This window comes from Oryzias melastigma, linkage group LG5, assembly GCF_002922805.2.
Source record: "Oryzias melastigma strain HK-1 linkage group LG5, ASM292280v2, whole genome shotgun sequence".
NCBI classification, from domain to species: domain Eukaryota; kingdom Metazoa; phylum Chordata; class Actinopteri; order Beloniformes; family Adrianichthyidae; genus Oryzias; species Oryzias melastigma.
Genome location: NC_050516.1, coordinates 29,700,900 through 29,720,428, shown reverse-complemented (window position 1 = coordinate 29,720,428; position 19,529 = coordinate 29,700,900). Strand labels below are relative to the sequence as shown.

The window sequence follows — 19,529 nt, the reverse complement described above, 5'->3', positions numbered from 1 at the left end:
CAATTTAACGTATGATTTATTTTTTTAAACTACAGGAATCTCATCTGACATTTTCATATAAATGTCGGATGAGGTGTCTTATCATTGGACAACGGAGGCTTGATCGTGTCGGAATGTTTTTTGCAAAGTCCATTAATTTCTGATAATAGACACCTCCATGTACATGATCCTGCTCATACCAAGGTCAATAATAAAATAAAAACATATTAAATCAATTATTAGTTTTTTAATCTTGTTATTTTTTAAGTTTCAATTTATTTTATTTTTCAAAATTAATTTTGCAACTTATTTTTGTTTGCTTATTTTAGGTAGCATTAATTGCAGCGGACAAAAAATTAATAAATAAATAAAAATACAGAAAAAAAGGAGTAAAAACACCAGAAACACATTTTTTTTCCAGAGTGGGTCTTTAAAGCCAATAAATACACAAATCCCGGCTGAAACAGAAGCTGCCATTTGATTTTAGAACTTCTGAAAGGTTCCAACACTTCAGATAACACAGGCTAAGACTAAAGTCTGAACCTTAAATGCACTAAAAATAAATTTGGCTCCATGAAGCACATAAAGCAAAGCCAGCGGTCCTGATTCTGGGAGGTTGAGAGGTTTGTGGTTGACATCAGAGGGAGTGGAAGACACAAACCTCCATCCATTCACTCTTTACTGCTCTGATGTTGGAAAATGGCCAGCGTTCTCATTTGCTAAGGGGCTTTGAAGTTCCTCTAGAATTAGTCATGCCGTCTAAATCAATAACTGGAAGGCATGACATTTCAGCTGTAACTCACCTCACAATTACTGTTAATACTTCATCTGCTACAGAGAATTATCCCATAAAAGATCACTCAAATGTAAACAAGTCTCAACTACATTCACCTAAAGAGCAGCTTAGGAAAATTTTCCTTTCATTTCACCTATATTAATACTTCGTGGGTTAAACTTTTCTTTTTTTCATGGAGGTGAACGTCCAAACATGTCAGAAACTGCAGACAGCTGCCTTGTGTTTACAGGAAAAACCTGCTCCTTTTTAAATCTGTCTGACAACATTCAGTTAAAACATATCCTCAAGATTCAGTTTTGTTTGGTTCAAAACTATAAATTTATACCAAAAAAGTTGTTTTGCAAAACATGAACTCAAAGACAAAAAAATCTGGAATCAAATATTGATCAGATCCAGAAAATGTTAAAAAAAATACCCTAAAGTGTTGTGTTGTGACTCTAAAGTGTTGTGTTGTGAATTTTAAGTGTTGTATTGTGAACTTAAAGTGTTGTGTTGTGAACTTACTTAGTGTTGTGAACTTAAAGTGTTGTGGTGTGACGCTGAAGTGTTGTGTTGTGAACTTTAAGTGTTGTGTTGTGACCCTAAAGTGTTGTGTTGTGAACTTACTTAGTGTTGTGAACTTAAAGTGTTGTGTTGTGAACTTACTTAGTGTTGTGAACTTAAAGTGTTGTGGTGTGACCCTAAAGTGTTGTGTTGTGAACTTACTTAGTGTTGTGAACTTAAAGTGTTGTGTTGTGACGCTGAAGTGTTGTGTTGTGAACTTTAAGTGTTGAGTTGTGACCCTAAAGTGTTGTGTTATGACCCTAAAGTGTTGTATTGTGAACTTAAAGTGTTGTGTTATGACTCTAAAGTGTTGTGTTGTGACTCTAAAGTGTTGAGTTGTGACCCTAAAGTGTTGTGTTGTGAACTTTAAGTGTTGAGTTGTGACCCTAAAGTGTTGTGCTGTGAACTTTAAGTGTTGTGTTATGACTCTAAAGTGTTGTGTTGTGACTCTAAAGTGTTGTGCTGTGAACTTTAAGTGTTGTGTTATGACTCTAAAGTGTTGAGTTGTGACCCTAAAGTGTTGTATTGTGAACTTAAAGTGTTGTGTTATGACCCTAAAGTGTTGTGTTGTGACTCTAAAGTGTTGTGTTGTGACTCTAAAGTGTTGTGTTGTGACTCTAAAGTGTTGTGTTATGACTCTAAAGTGTTGTGTTGTGACTCTAAAGTGTTGTGTTGTGAACTTAAAGTGTTGTGTTATGACTCTAAAGTGTTGTGTTGTGAACTTAAAGTGTTGTGTTGTGATCTTAAAGTGTCGTGTTATGACTCTAAAGTGTTGTGTTGTGAACTTAAAGTGTTGTGTTATGACCCTTCAGGGCCACCCTACTTAACATTATAAATAAAAATATGCAGAATATTTGTTAATAAAAGCTTTTGATCGTTTTCTAACGAGCAGTACTTGGTTTGTGTCGAGTTCTGTGTAATCTGAGAACTAAAAGGAGATCCTACCGTTAGAATTAATATCAATCTGAAGATCAATTCAAGGAAATATAAGATATACTACAATCCTCCACACACATGCTGACAGTCTAAAACAAAGAAAATGTGACAGAATCATAGAAACCAAATCCAGAATGGGAAAAGATCTGATTGATGATCCTAAAGTCTCGTGTCTTTACCGCAGGTTTAAAATAAAACTCAGAATGGCTCCGAACAAAGAAACCAAACAAAAGAAACCAAAACACACAGATTCCTATGAACAGCTCCAGTCTAAATTACAACATTACAGTTGGACTTTGAGAGTAAACTACTAAACGTCCTCCTGCTCTCCGTCTGCCGGAGGGAGAACCACATCCCTTTCTCAGCCTCATCATCTGGACGAGGAGCGTTTTTACAGGCTGATGTGGCTTCAGGCTGCGTTCTTCAAAGACTGCTTCCTGTTCCAGAGCTTCACTTTAAGAGGAGGATGGAGGAGCTGCCGGCCGTCTTCACATTATTTTATTTTATCTTCATATCTTTCTGCTTAGTTAAGCTTTAAGATTCTTTTCAATAATCATCCTAAAGGTCAATCAGAACGTCCCTGTTAATGACTGTAAACATCTATATTCCATACAAAAGATTGAGTTTATATGAATATGGAATTTGAATACGGAAAAACAATATGTATGGAACTTTTTTGTCATAATTAAAAGAAATATATTTGTAATTGACAATTCAATTTGCAATTTAAAAATGCATTTTTAAATTTACAATTCAATACAACAATTTAAATATATATATATATATATATATATATATATAAAAATATATATATATTAAATAAAGACTAAATCAATTGTGTTTTAAATTGTTATGTGTTTTTGATGCCATAATTCACGTGAGAATCCATTTGACAATTTACGGTTCATTAGGCGTTTTGACCATTCATTGGAATTTACGATATAATAGTTAAAAATTACGTTTCAATATATAATTTGCTTTAAACTCATTTCAAAATAACTTAAAATCTCATGCATTTTATTTTGTAGTTTTTGTATGAACAACTATGACTTAAAAAGCTTCTATAAACATGTTGAAGTCCCTCTCCACTTTTATTTTTATCGAATTGAAAAGTGTTTAAAGTGCTTTTATTTATGATTGTGCTGTTTTTAGTCAAAACCCCCCAACAAATCTTATTTTAAGGACAGATTTTCTGCAGAGCAGCAGGTGGAGAAATTCACCTGTGAGTTGTGGGCGGGATGTTGTAGCAACTCTGCAATGATTTCCCATCATTCCTTTGTTTACACTCTCTCCTGCTAGCTTATAGCACCTCACTAGCTAACATTAGCGTAGCAAGAAAAAAAAAAGAAGAAGAACAAAATCAGAGCTGCAGTCACACAGTTTTGAGCTCTGATTACAAAAATAAAAACTTTGATGAATCTATTTGTCTACACGTGGATGCTTCAGACTTGTAGACGTTTTGCCGTCACCACCTTTTAAGACGGGTTTACTCAGAGGCACAGGTTTACTCTTAAATTCTATTTTATGTGTCCTCCATTAGCGTAAGTCTTGACAGCGATTTAAAAGGAGAAATACTCAGAAATGCAAAGACGAAATTATTTCTTACTACATTTGATCTCCTTCATAGGAAAAATGGTACAAATAAATGTTAAAAACTAAAAAAAAAAACATGATTTTCATCAGATTAATAACATTACACCAGGCTTGGGATAAGTCGGATAAAAGATTTGCCTTCATAATTACTGACTTAAAAGCAAATTAGAAAAATGATTTTTTAATTTTTTAGGGTTTTTGTTAACATTAAACGTGACAAAAGACTGAATTTAACCCCTTAAATGCCTGTAGTCGCACATATGCAACAAACCACTTTGGCTCCAAATACAGAATCTATTAAAAAGCAAAAACCTCTTTCCTTCATACGTGGAAATAAACTCAGGCATTAAGGGGTTAAAGATTTTTTTTTTCAGTAGCAGTTTCTGCAGCTGCAGTAGAAGTTTAATTATTCTGAGGAATCCAAATTATAACACATTAAAAGTAAACTTATGGTTGCTCATAAATAAATTTATTTTGCTTCATAATGAAAGAATATATTCCAGTGTGTTTAACAGTAAATATTCTGCTCATCCTTTGAATCTCATTTAAAGCAAATGTGAGAGAGGACTGGATCAAACCACTTTTTTGGGGAAGTTCTAACATAATAAGAGGAAGTTAAAGCAAACAATTAGCAAAGAAAACTTTTTTTCTGTTTTTATTTTTCCAACAGCCCAACACAGTCCTGCTAAGTGTGCTCTTGTTTATTCAGGAGTGTCATTTGTGACGCGGCGACCACAGACAGCAAAGAAACAGATGGTCGGCCTCAAACTCTGGAGATGCTGAAAACACCAGAAGGCAAACTAAAGATTTACAATGAGCACGTATGAGTGAAAGAGTCACAGCTGAGTGTAAAATCTCTCTTTAAGTGCTCCTTTCAAAAGCAGTTTTGGAGGCGGAGCTGAAGTAAAGTCAGCTCCTTTGCCAAAAGTCTTCATTGACGTGTAAAACAGCAAACAGAATCTCAATGTGTCTGTCTTTCAAATGTGAAGATAACGGCGGTCCACCTGACAGATCAGACTGAAGCGCCCGAGGGTGGGGGGGTCCTGAGTCAATACGCTCAACGACGTGCAGGAGCCTGTGGACTAGGCAAGATCTATCTGCTGAAAAGACTGCAGACTCAAAGGCCTCTAAAACAAAATACATTCAAATGTCGGCCATTTAAACCACATTTAATAAATGTATCATTGTATTTTCTTATGCTTTAGAATCACAAGACACTCGACTGCAGATCAAAAGATGATTGTAATTGGACTTTTAGGGCCAAATTATTCTCTTCTATGAATAAACTGATGCAATCCAGTAAAAAGTTGGCAAATGTTCTTTAAACACTCAGAGCATCCTTTATAAGCATGTTTGACTTTTTTATTATTTCTGCTGATGAGATGAAGTGATGCTTTGAAGTCTCTAAAACATCTCAGCAAACGATCAAAGAACAAAGATAAAACTGTTGGCTGCTTGAGGAAGTCCAATCCTCCTGTTCACTTTGACAAATGATTTTTATCTTAAAATCATGATATTTATAGCATTGATACATTTAAAATGATTCCACTTGCAACAAAAGTTTATCAGCAAAAACAACTGTAACTAAAAGAGTTGCATTACCTTTGATTATGCTAGAACGCTTTTTGCTGAAAATGGTGACACAATTTACTCTTATTGCTGAAAATGCAAAAGCTTTTCACAAAATGTTGTGGATTACTGAATTTCCCTGCGGGGATATATAAAGTTGATCTTGAATCTTGAATATTCTTCACAGACAGCTGCAAAATTTGCTAAAAGACTCGAACTTTCATTAAAGAATTATGAAGGAGCGCTGAAGTTGATGTAAATTTCTAAAAAAAAAAATGTAGTCAAATTGCTTAAAAATTTCTAATACATGTCAATTTTGCAAAAAACATTTAGTGTGTTGCTTAAATATGAGAAGAACTCCAAATTATCCCAAAAGACTTTAGTAGATGCCAAATTAGCCAAAAAAGCTACCTCATTGATTAAATACTAGCTAAAATCCAAAATAGCCTAAAATTCCTCAGTAAACTAAATTAGTCAAAAACGTTAGCCTGTTGCTAAAATAGAAGCTAAACTCTAAATTAGCCTAAAAACCTCAGTACAATCAAACTCAAAAATATTTGTGTGTTTTGTTCTGTATTTTTCACAATCTATGCTTGAAATAAACCAATCAACTAATCAATCAATTACTCAGTAAATAACAATTTAGCCAAAATGTTAGCATGTTGCTAAAATATTAATTCAACTCCAAATTAGCATAAAAAAATCAGTAGATACCTATTTAGCCAAAAAAAGCTAGCACATTGCATAAATACTAGCTAAACTCCAAATTTGTATTAAAAAACCTCAGTAAACTAAATTAGTCAAAAAATTTAGCCTGTTGCTAATATAGAAGCTAAACTCTAAATGAGCTTAAAAAACTCAGTAGATAACAAATTAGTCAAAAACGCAACCATGTTTCTAAAATATTAGCTAAACTGCTAATTAGCATAAAAAAACCCAGTAGATACCAATTTAGCCAAAGAAGCTAGCATATTGCGTAAATATTAGCTTAACTCCATAATAGCCTAAAAATCTTTTGTAAACTAAATTAGTCAAAAACGTTAGCATGTTGCTAAAATATTAGCTAAACTCCTAATTAGCATAAAACCCTCAGTAGATGCCATTTGACCAAAAAAGCTAATTGTTAGTTAATGACCCGTTTGATCTGTTTGTATTTGATTTGTGCATTTAAACCTTCATTCTGACCTGATGACAGAGTTTAGTCTCAATGTTATTCTGAGCCTGATGGGACAGAAAACAACAAAAACGAACCACCAAGGTAGCAAAACACAAAGATCCACCTGCCTCAAAGTTGACACTTTTATCCAGAAATGTTTGTAATCCAGTAAATATGTACAACGAAATATATTTATAACATTTTTTAAATAGCATTTTGATAAAAATGTGAGCATACATTGAGGAAAGACTTAAAAATAAAAGCTTTAAGCTAACTCAACCACCTAAAAGAGATGCTAACAAAGTAAAAGTTGCTCTAAAGAGTATCATGGGAAATAAAGCATTAAATAACGATATGTGCTGTCCTTGCTGCCACAAAAACAGACGTGTTGCTGTTTGATGATCTAACGGGGAAGGGTAAAGATGGATGAGAAACTAAGGACCATCGGGGAAACACAATGGAGTGTGGAACAACATGTGACGGAACAATATCACAGCAGCCTGCACAACACCAGCAAATCAATTCTGGAAAACAACAAAAGGCACAAGCCTTTTATTCTGATCACAGATAAGTCATTATCCCACAGGCACCATTCATGTCTGCGTGTTGAGTTACACACTGTGCACAATGCACCCGCCGCTCCTCTGGGAATCTGGAGGGGATGGGATCATGTTCACCCCACTTCTTTACTGGCACCATGGTAGGGGGGCAGCACAGACTTAACCACATGTGAGGTAAACCCCCCCTTTGTGTTCTCCTTCTCTTGTTTGTGCGACAGATGTGCGACCTTCAACTGATCATATAGCAAACTGATCCGCTGTAAGGACTGCAAATGCAACCTTTTTTATGAATGCAGTAACCTGGAGGAGGTCTTAAAGTGGCTGGAGAGGATAAACACATGTCTAATCCTGGTGCTCTCCACAACCTTTAGCTGGAAAGTTCCCATCATGCACCCTGGAAAATCTGGTTTCAATACCCGGCTTCCTGTGAAGGCAGGAAGAAGGCCGTCTTCTGCATGCAATTAACAAAGAACTAGTGTGAGCACAAGTGGCTTTCTGGAAGGTCAGGGGATTTGCTTCCAACGCAAAATTTCATTTGAGAACGGCCTGAGGTGAGGGGGAGGTTATAACGGCGCACGCACAGGTAAAGAGGGAGCCCCTTTCAACCAGCTGGCATGGAAGCTGCCGATCCTCATGAAGAATGTTGGGCAAGCTGATGCAGGGATGGACGGACTCAACGCACAGCTGAAGCGCGTCTCAGTGTGGCCTCGGGTGATCGGCTCCGGTTTATGAGGCTGCAGCTCGTGCAGCTGCAGAAGTGAAACTAAAAAGTTTCCTTTTGAAGTATGTAGCGCTGCAGTAATAAAATGCACATGAGGGTTTTGTCATTTTTATGACATAGCAGATTTATAGAAGAAATTATTTGTTTATTTATTTATTTTCTGCTGATTTGGATCAATAAAACAACTATGTGTGGAGATATGTTAAAATCCACTTGACTATTTTTTTCATTAAAAACGTTTCCAGTAGTGTTTTAATTATGATTATGAAGGTTTTTGACCAAAATCCCACAACCTAAATGTCTTAAAAAGTTGTTTTTCATGTTGATCTGAAGCCTCAGTTTCCAAAATCTCCTCTGAGGGGGCGTGGCTTTTGGAGGCTTAAGTAAAATAGATTTTTTTTTCTTAGGAATGAAGGACAATTAAAGGAGCCCTAACGTGAAAATTGTACGTTTTGAAGTTTTAAGTGCATTTTACTGTTCATTCCTCACTATAAAGAACCCCAAAGCGTAATAAAAACCTACACTGTCTGCAGAAGCCCCTCCCATACCCACGAAAACGAGCGGTTGGAAACATGCTGATGTAAGATCGTTTCAAACAGCTCCCAGGAAGAGTCTGTGCTGCAAGCTCCGCCCCCTGGCTTACACAAAACTCAATTTATCCCCTTACCAGTGATAATCAGCAAAAAAAAAAAAAAAAAAACTTTCATTTCAGATGCAGAATACCGTGTATATTCCATTTGTGTCCTGTCTTCAATAAATTCCAGCTCAAATAGGTGTTACTTTTTCCGCGGCGCTACCTTAAGGCGCTACCTTAAAACCCCGTCCCGCACAGCCTACAGAAGCCGCGTGTGTTTGTGTTGTGAAGCAGTTTAGCGATGACCAGGGGCCCGTTTCAAGAAGCAGGTTCAACAAATTTAGAGTTCGAACCTGAACTTAGAGTCACTGGACTCAAAATTCTCAAACTCAGGGTTTTCGGTTCCAGAACAGCTGAAAATGTTTGATTCAATCAACTTGAAGTTGTCAGAACCAGAATCAGGTGTGAGCGTCGCAACCATAAAAAGCCCCGATCAATGGAGCAAAGACAGCATGATTTACCATGGCAACGGGAACAAACAGCTGAGTTACGTACTTCCGGCGACGGAAATTGATAAGTTCCTTCAAGCAAATGCGACTATAGGAGAACATTTTCTGCAAGAAAAGCAACACAGCTGCAGCGGTAGAACAGAGAGAAAATATCTGCAGTTATTTGAATCATTTCTAATAATGAATAAATAATGTCAGGAAGGTTATTTTGTCTCTTGTTGAGTAAGGAGTGGTTTTTGATCTGTTACCAATCTAATAAGTAATCTCCGTGATCGTAACCCCCCACCTACACACACAGATATCACTGCACGCTAAAAAGAAACTGTAGCTGCCTGGCATATGTTAAAAAAGTATTTATTTAATTTTAATTCTCAAGACTTAAAAAATATTCGCCGAATTTTTTTAAACGTAAAAATAACTTTCCGTAGCCGGGAATCGAACTCGCTACTTTTACAGTGGGAGGCAGCGTTGCTATCAATTGAGCTAATGTCTGATGCAAGTTCCGAATGGTGGATAAGTCCACATGGTTCTCCAGTGCTTGACATGCCTTAATTCCTATTGTTAAGGGTTTAAAATAAGGAAAAGAAAACTGTATTTTTTAATAGCGAGTCCCTGGAAAAACTATTTAAAATATCGCTGAAATAAAAATGAATTGGGAAACTGCAGTCAATCGACTCGTGTCCTCCAAATCCTCTACCGACGTAAAAAACATTTCCTCTGGATTAATCAGCCTCCTCTCTACATGATCCTCTGAATGAACATGTCATTTTCGTTTCTACGTGGTGAAAACATGACGTCTCTGATGTGAATGTTCTCTAAATGCTAATGAGGAACTCATATTTGAACATCTTTCACTTTAAAAAGGGGCGGAGACCACAGAGAACTCTAAGTTTCCTGAAGAAAACCTGCTACCGACCAGGTTTCGTTCACAGACTCAGTTACCATAGTGATTGATTCTGAGTTCATCCTAACCTGCTTCTTGGAACGGGCTTGGTTTCGCCCACTTTCCCGGGTTTGAGTTATCCCTCTTTCTGGAACCGAAAACTCAGAGTTTTGCCGAATTTGGAGTTCACGAACTCAGAGTTCCAACAAAACCTGCTTCTTGAAACGGGCCCCAGACCTACTAAAGGTAGATATATCATATGTACATCCATCTTTGAAGAAGTTTGGATTATTTTCGTGGGAGAAATACACGGATTTTGTCTGGGATGACGTCATGACGCAGCCACCAGCAGCAGCACGCAGCGGCAGGCGGAGCTTCAGGAATCGAGCCATTTTACTTCCGGGTAGGGTAAAATTCATGAAATATAGCTAATATTTCATAAATAATTCGTGTTTTACTGGTCAAATGTAATATATGATCACATATATGGATATAGTTCACTCTGGAAGGCCTAAGAAAATTATGGTTAACAAAATTATTAGTAAACATTTAACTGTTTTGGCATTGAGCAGATATGTCTAAAAGTAAATCTCATCTTATAGTTTAGCTTTGACTTTCCAACCACATTGATCACTTGTGAATCTCTGACAAAAATTATTTTCAAGTCACTAAAGCAGCAGAACTGCATCGTAATATTTACAAATAACTCCAACTCGTCGTGACTGTAAAAAACAAAATTCGTTCAATCTATTTAATGATAGAAAGCATGTGTTTAGATGTTTGTCTTTGCCAAACACGCTTGCAAATATTGTCTATCACAAATTTATTCTAAAAAAAAAAAGACTAAACAAGATGATGAGACTTTTTTGTTAGAACATTTCACATTTTTAAAGCTGGAATTAAAACATTTTTAGAGATTTTTAAAATCATGTTAGTTTCATCAGCTACTCTGTACTTGAATCCATTTTTTAACCATTTATTAATTTCCTCTTACTCAAGTAATTATTATTTTAGGGTAAAAATACTCACACACAGTACTGTGTGTCACTTTTTGCAGAGAATGAAGCGGTTAAATCAGTATTTCTTTCATCTCCAATGAGGAACTGACAGTCAACTAATGCAGTTAATCCAGCATTCAGCACATATAAAGTGAAGTCATTTGATGCATTCATGTAATACAGTCATCATCAAAAACATATGTTAATTGTTTACATAACTACAGCATGTAAACAATTAACTGAGAAGCCATAAAACCAAAGTTTTTTTTTCTGTCTCTGCAGAACATTACAGACCAAATTCAGCTTTTTTAGTGTCAAAACTTGCAGAATTAGTGACTCTTTTGCCTCTTCTGTCATTGCTTTGCTCGATCTCTCCAAACAAACCCAGAAAACAGAACCCTCGGTTCTGAGCGGACGAGAGCAGCTCATTTTTCTGCCCCCATAACATGCAGGAAAGCAGCGTGAGAGAACACGGGGAACTTCCTATTTTGGGAAACAGGATGAGAAGAAGAAGCCGTTCAGAAACGGTTTATCCGAGAGGCAGAACGAAGCTTTGATGTGGTCCTAAAAACCGCCGGGCCACCTGCACCATCAGTGAGACGTGAGAATTGTTATTTGATATTAATGAGCTGTGACTGATCTCACGAGTGGAAACATCGCAGCGATCGCTAACGTAAACTGAGATGTTGATACTGCAGAACTGATTTGCAGCTTAAATCCTCTTTAAACATGGATTTGAGAGACTAAACAGTAGAAATAAATCCTTTTTTATGTTTTTATCCCTCCATGCTAGCTGTTTTTTTAATATGTCATAATCGTTACTTCAACATTTCTGTACAGACGGGGTTTACTTTCTTTTGACAGCTTTAACATGACATTACACATTTTACTGGTGACATAATGTCTAGACGACGAGCTCGATGCTGGGGGGGGTGAAAAACATAAGACTATCCACTGTTTCAGCTGAAATCCTTAAAAAAACGAGAAAATAAAAAAGGAATTTAATTAAATAGGCTTCAATTATAAGAAATAACATATTTTAAACACATTTTCTATTAAGCTATTTTACTGTGTTTATTTAAAACAGCTTTGTGCGTCTTTAACATTCACTTCCATCTTTAGAGAACTGTTGATTCACTCTGAAGAAAATTGTGTTTTTGGTGTTTTTTAACGTTCTTGTGGCATTTTTTCTCATGGTGGATGACATATATAAATAAAAAATAAGCTTAAAATTGCATTTTTATGTATTTCTTTATCGTTTTGAATCAGGAGTGTTGTTTCAGTCCTTCTATCATCATAAAATGTGCTTTATTTTAAATTGACCTGATTTGTTTATCTCTTGCTATCTTTCTGATTACATTGGTTTCAGTTTGGGACTCATTTAGTCTTTTTATCCGCTAAAAAAGCGCTTCAAAAACACACTCGGTGCGGCAGACAGTCCGCCTGCCTCACCACGATATACATGCCACCAGCAGAGGGGGCTGCTGAGCCCAGAGAGTGGATGTGACACCACGGCTAAAAAATAGTAGATTTAGCGGTAGTAAAACAAGTGCAGCCGTCCAGTTACTCTTTAATGTTGTTTAGCATCAATTTCTGAATGTAAAATTTGGTTTTTAAACACATAAACTCAAGACACATCATTGGTCGTGATCTCCACTGAGACAGAGAGACTTTAACACTGAAGAAAGAGAAGCAAGACTTCTACAAACAGAACATTCATCTGTTTCTTCAGAAAGAAACTAAAGACTTCATTCATAAGTAAAAGTAAGTCAATAACAACAATTTTGGTGATTTTTTTTTATGCTACAGTTTGTAAACAGAAGTAAAATGTTAAATTTAAATTTTAAACAACATTTTAGCAGTTGTCAGTCAAATGGTGAATCAGCTGCTCTGTAGGCAGTGTTGCCAGATAGTGTCAGAGCTTTCAAGTTTTTTTTATTTATTTATATAAATATTTATTTAATATTTCTAAACACGGGGGGGCGGCCCCTTCGTAAAGTTTGCAAATCTGATGACATCAGTGCCTCACCGCACGTCACTGTAGTGCTGATAGCTAAAGATGCTGAAATTGATAGTTAAAAATTCTGAAGCTGATAGCTGAAAATGGTGAAGTTAAAAGCTGAAATCATTGAAGTTGATAGCCAGGTAAAATATTAGCTAAATGCCAAATTAGCTTAAAAAACTCTGGTTAGCCAAAACAGCTAGCATGTAGCTGAAATATTAGCTTAAAAAGCCTAAAAAATCTCAGTAAATGCCAAAATAGTTCAAAAAGCTATCAGAATGCCCATTTTTAAGACTTTAAACACTTAAGTTTTTAACATAATTATGAATAAAAACAGGCAGGAATATTATTCCAGAACAAATCAACTCAAACCTTAAATAACTTTCAATATTTTACTCTCCGTAATAATATATTTTGTCCAAATTAAACAAGTTAGAAATGAGCACCAGATAACATCAGGCCACTTGACTTTGACACGAGTACTTTAGACCTTTAATGCTTCAATGCAAAAGAAAAGTCTCTGTAATTACTATTTGTTCTAATTCCTAATTTAAAAACAGTTTCCAGATTTACAATCATCCATTAAAATATTGTCCTCCTTCTGAAATCTGAAATGGAAACTAACTGAAAAACTACTGTTTCTGGAGGATTCAGTTTATTAACCTCCATCTAATAAAAGAAAGTGAATTAGAGCTTCCTGGATTATCTTAAACTCCATAAAAATCCATGCTGCTTTGGGAATGTGGTGTTTATCCGACCAAAAAGTTGGACAGAAAGTAATAATGCAGGAATGTCCAAACATTAGCGACTCAACGGGGAAGACGTGTCTGCGTTTAGAGCTGATTCCATCGCTGCAGCCGCCCTCTCTGCAGATGCTCAATCTTTCTCTGAAACCAGATCTTCCGTGTCTCAGAGCCCCCACCCTCAACGGACGACCAAGGACACAGTTTCCCCGCGTGCCGACACCCGCTGACCTCTGTCTATCAGTGACTGCTGCGTTCCCGTTTCATATCCGATTACAGAACCCAACAGCTGGATCCTGAGACCAGCTATAAAGTTTAATAGGACATTTTCACATCCATAACTTCAAATGAATCTGTTATGTTCTCAGATGTCTCAGAAGAGAGTCCTTTCTTCTTTTGTTGACCAAAAGTTGCCTTAAGTTCACTTAATTTGTCCAAACACAGTGCCTTGTGTGCGCTGAGATATCCCCCGGATTACTCTGAGCCCTCTAAAGTCTGGGTTTATGCAGGAGTGACTGACAGTAAGCAGTGGGCCCTCTTTATGAGCACACCCTTTCATGCCTTAATGCTTTCCACCCCCAGAGCCATCACATCAACTCACATAAAAGCCAACGGACTAACCTGACAGGATCACACGATGGATGTATTTACAGTGTCTGCTTGAGCTCAACGTTTCATAGATCGGAATGAGATTCTCTCAAAGGACTACTCACTTGGAAGTCCTGAGGGCGGCTCGGCTGCGACAGGACGAAGTTCTGCACGGCCAGGTTCAGGAAACCTGTGCGGTACGACTCCATCTTCTTGTGGCCCTGGACCAGTTTGTACAGCTCCAGGCACATCAGGCCCGCCACGGCGGCGGTGGTTGTGGCGATGGCGGGGATGATCCTCCCAGCGATGCGCTTACTCTGCAAAAGCCAGAGGGGAGGTCGTCTTTTCAACAAATTCATGTCCTGCAGGGTCGCTCAAACACATCAAACCTATCTCTGTGTTTAAAACATTTATGGAAGAGTATTCTAATACTGACACCTTATTGTTTTTTCCTTGTTTTTTACCCGTTATACTTCAAAAATGAGTACAAATTTGACTTCAGATGATTTTCTTCTTTATTCCAAAAGGCAGTAAACATAATACTGTCACCACTAGAATCAGTCTGGGGATGTTTTAGAGATTTCAGGGTTGTCCTTTTGATTGTAGATCCAAAAATATAACAATACACAAAAAAAATTATAATGTGTTAATTTGTTTTAAGATACAAAATACAAATTATCTGAAAGTTTGTAAAAGAGGTATGTGGAGCAGCAAATTTGGCATTTACACATAAAAACTTTATTTTGAGAAAACATTTTTTTTACAAATCTAAATACTTTGACTGTCTGGCCCCCCCTCCCCCGCCAGTCAGTTTGATCCACCCTCACTTGCTGATTGGTTGCTACATGCCCCTCCCTCTCCCTTCTGCCCCGGTCAGCCAAGTCAGAACAACATGTGACAAATTTATTTTAAAAACATTTTTCTATTGATTCGATCTCCATAGCAAATGTTTTGGTCATAACGAACAGGTCTGTGTTATTTTTAATGAGTCGGCAAAAAATAGGTTTTTGGATTCCCCTGGCAGCAAAACATTCTTAAGTTTATCTGAGAGGGAGTGGGATTCAGACATAGCCAGTGTCTTCAATTTCGGATGACACTACGCCTCGATGACATCATCATTATTCGCCCGATCATCTACATTAGCGCGTAGCTGCCAGCGCTCGGAAAATACACAACATCGGTTTTAAAAAGTCATTACATTTAAATGTAAACTTCTAAACTTCCGATGACCCTGCCCCTAACAAATGTAGGGGTAGGGAGAAGTCGGAGGGGAAGCGGAAGAATTCGGATTTGTCCTAAATGTATAAATAGTGAAGGTAATTTTTATTTTAGAAGATTCACGATGGCAGCCTGTATGAGAGGTCAAAGGTCAATCAAATTTTGGTTGTGGATGTAGACTTAAGCTGGCAGAATGTGTGTAAAATTTTGTGAAGATTGCTCAAACAAGTTTTTTTTTCACGTATTACACGTAAATTTAAAAATTGCTAAATTTTACACTTTGCTCCAAAATGGCTGCCAAGTCATAGGTCCTATTCCATCCTATAATAATTTCAAAACTTCCTTTGGATATCATGTGTTTTTATTTCGTATGGCTTCCAAATGTATCTTATCTCTCATCCATATTTTTTACGGCCTCTCCTCCTGTGATGTCACCATTTGGGGGAGGGTTCATTCACCGTCTCAAAAATGTATGTTTACTGGGTACTAGGTAGGCTCAAGCAGGGCTGCATGGCGCCTCGGCGAAACGTGATTTCTGCCCTTGGCGGCCGCCTAGGTCGCCAATGCCCAGGGCCGGTCCTGTGTTCATGTTTTGGTGAGTTATGATTATATGGCGAGGCAAAAGTTTTGCTCAAAGGCAAAGTAAGAACAGAGATTAGCTAAAAATGTGTGGTCCCTGCAGTCCAGGAATACTGGCCCACAGTTATCACACAGCTAACTGCCACATTCTCTCTGTTTTAAGTCTCAATAAACCACATAACCATAAATAAGTCAACAAGTTTCACACATTTGTGGAAAGACAAATCTACAAACAGATTTTGGTGACGACTACATTTGAAGTAATTCCCAAACCAAAGCCAGCACGTGAAAATGGTTACACAAGGGCCTCTCTCTCTTTCTGTGGACCTCTGGCTGGACCCCCCCTCCCCCCAGGTTCCATCTGTCTTGGTTTTGTTTGTCTGGAGCTGCGGCTGGTACAAGGCCTGGCTCAGGTGTCACCTCTCAGGCGACAGGTAAAGTGCAGTGATTAGCCCTGCTCTGGGAACAATGGCCGAGCAGGCTCTTTTTGTGGCTTTAGGGCAGGTGTGTGAGGCCCCGACTTAACAAAAATTGGACCCAAGGGAAAAGGGAGCAATCAGATATTTGATTTTTTATTTTTTTTTATTTTAGTTTTTTCACTTTTCCCCCGCTGGTTCAGACAGTAAGGGTGCTGACCTGGTGGCGATCAGCTGCAGGGATGTCGTAGTTCTCTGCTCTCAGGTTGGACGCTGCAACAATGAAGTCCATGTGGAAGTTGCTGTCATCATCCTGTAGAGGGACAACAAAACGTATTTTTAAGGTATCTTCAGGAGAAAAAGCATCAGATTAAAGTTGATGATGACTTTCTGGGGTTGCATCACCAGCATCCAGTGGAAATCAGATTTCTGGAGTGATGATGGCCCATGAAGTCATGCGTCTGCGGCTTTACAAAAGCAGAGGCTGACTGTCACTCTGGGATGGCTTAGGGGGCTATGAGGAAGCTCCACGGCGGCAACCTGATGCCTCTGAAAGCCTCCTACACACATTCCATGAAGGGATAGAACCGAGAGAGGGGAGTTTGGACTCTTGTTTTATCCTAGATGACACTCAATCTGTTCCTGTTCTACTCCATCATACGTCGCTGTCACCCCTCCTGTGACTCACTAAAGTTTTAAGCAGAAGTTTGGTCATCACAGATGTATAGTTTGGATTTCCTTGGTTGCAAGATCTTTCTGCACTTGGGGCAATATTGCACTGACTGGGAATTTTAGGGGATTTAAGCAACAATCCTTGTCCTGATGTGTAATCTGGACTTGGGTTAAAAGGACCCTTTGTGATTTCATGTGGAGGTGTTCTGTACAGTAAGTGTTTCCGTCTCATTAACTACTTTTTTAATATGTCCCCTCAACCACAACTGATAGAAACATTTCAGGGGTTTTTTCAGCTCATATTTGGGGATTTATGTACTTACAGTCAAGTTTATAAATATTCACACCCCTTTAAAGATGATGACACTTTTTCTTCAAACTAAAAAAAAAAGAATTATTTTCCAGAAAGATGCCTCTTGTACGTCATCTTTATTTGTTTTACGACAGACTTAAAGAACCATTTGAGTTTTTATGAGGATGTAATGATTCTTTGTGAATCGGTAAAAATAACGATTCAAACTCTTCAACATGTTCATCGTTGCAGAAATTTAAAAATTGGTTAGTCTGGGAGCAGATGACATTTCTCCATGCAGGCTCGATGAGTGTGTGTGCGTAGCTGCGTGCTCTTCAGCTGCGCTCCTCTCCTAGGAAATTCTTGCAGCTCCTTTGGATTTAAAAGTTTCACATAAGTCAGACCCTCCAGGATTTTGTGATGTTGCGATCTGTTGACAAAAATTTAAGCAAACCCGAGATTTATTGCTAACTTTACATTTTCATCGCAACTTTACTGCAACTTTGACCAATCTCCAGTGACAACAGTCAGAGCCGGCCCTGGGCATAGATGAGCTAGGCGCCCGCCCAGGGCGCCATCTGCTGAAGGGGGCGCCAAATTGCATTTTTATTTTTATTTTTTTTTTACAGTTCGACACACCACTCATATTTGTGTAAAATGTTAAAACAATGTAATAACTAAAACCATAAATATAAAATAACTCAAAAGTTTGACATAATAACTTTGCCTGGAGCCCCCCTCCTTAACTGACGCAGCCCCCGTCGAAGCTTGGTGAAGGGGGTGGGGGTGCATCTTAAAACTTTAAGGACGTAAAAGCAGTAAAGGAAGCCCTCAAGGACAGCTTTAAGGTCAAAAAAGGAAGGAAGAGGAGGAAAAAACGGAGTGGTCCGTCACATGGAGCACAACATGAACCGAGTAAGACGGAATTTATGATCATTTCGGGATTTTATATAACTGTTTATTTGTGTTGAATCATTTCTGTTAGCAGGAAAACAGACAGTTTGATGTAGGGGGCAAAAAGAAAACATACTTGGCCTTAAAATACCTTTAATTCATCGTGTTGAGAAAAGAAAATCAGAAAAAATCAAAATCATGTCTATAAAACTAGGAGTCGAATGGTGGCTTGACTGAATGGTTCCATCTCTAACCATCAGGACCCACAAAGACTTCACTCACCCTTTAGAGAGTGAAGACACTAGTTTGTATTTATGTTATTGTTCCTATTTGATTTTGATTAGTCCTTTGTGCAAGCCCCGCCCCCACACGCCAGAAAGAGCCAAAAGTTTCAAACCTGAAACTTTCAGATTCTAAACTAAAAAAAAAAAAAAAAGAGATGAAAGTGAAAATTATTTTGAAACTGAAAAACAGAAAATCTGTAGCTGAAATTAATTATGTTTATAAAGTTTCAGACACTTTAGTTTTAGGGGTTTTTTTCAGCTTAACTCAATATTTTAGCTTGAATTTTTCATGTTTTTTCGGTGGAGATTTCAAATCTTTATGACCCTGATTTGGCTCCATACTTTGTCACTTTGTGACACGCTGTAAAAACCACCTATGGATGTTACTGCTCTGTCTGCGCATGAGGCCGAGGAGACTTTACCTTCTCAAAGTCAATGGAGTGCATCTGAGCAGAGTTTTTCAGGGATGGCAACTTCCCTTTCAGCTCCTCCAGCTGGGCTTTTTCTGTGACAAAGAGCCAGCAGGAGAAAGGATGTGAAGAGACAACTGTAGAAACAGAGGATAACAGCACTTATAGTGACTGACCAGCATCGCCGCTCTCCTTTTGTTTGTCCTCCTCCATTTCCTTGTCGGTAAGATGAATTTTCACAGACGATTTGGGAGTGAAAGACGGCGTTTGAACTTTCTCCACGATTTGCTTGATGGAGCCGACGTCTCTTGTTCCTTTGATCCCGTAGGTTTGGCCGTAGAGGTTAGCTGCTGCCATCACGTATGCTATGTGAGTACTCTGGTAATACACAAGAAAAAGGCTTTTTTAACATCAACATTTTTTTGCAATTTTTTTAAAGATTTTTTAACCCTTTGACATCAGAGCTCCAGTGTTTGTGTTCTGTGATTTACTTTAACTTTTAGAAAACATGTTTTTAAATATATTTATTGTATGTATTACTCCCCAAGGTACGGATCCCTTATAGGGAAATTGAAGACAAAATTGAAGTAAAAGGTTTTTTTTTTTTTTTTTTT

General features: G+C 37.7%; 1 protein-coding gene across 1 annotated transcript in view; it reads right to left on the bottom strand.

The window, feature by feature from the left end:
- The window catches only part of uba7 (ubiquitin-like modifier activating enzyme 7), a 45,031-nt gene that overhangs the window by 8,742 nt on the left and 16,760 nt on the right, over positions 1-19,529 (bottom strand). Inside the window, exons 18-21 of the mRNA XM_024270501.2 lie at positions 19,092-19,293; positions 18,928-19,010; positions 16,584-16,676; positions 14,276-14,467 (exon numbers count right to left, since the gene is read on the bottom strand). Coding sequence (XP_024126269.1) covers positions 14,276-14,467; positions 16,584-16,676; positions 18,928-19,010; positions 19,092-19,293 — 570 coding nt within the window. The remainder of the gene's footprint in view (positions 1-14,275; positions 14,468-16,583; positions 16,677-18,927; positions 19,011-19,091; positions 19,294-19,529) is intronic.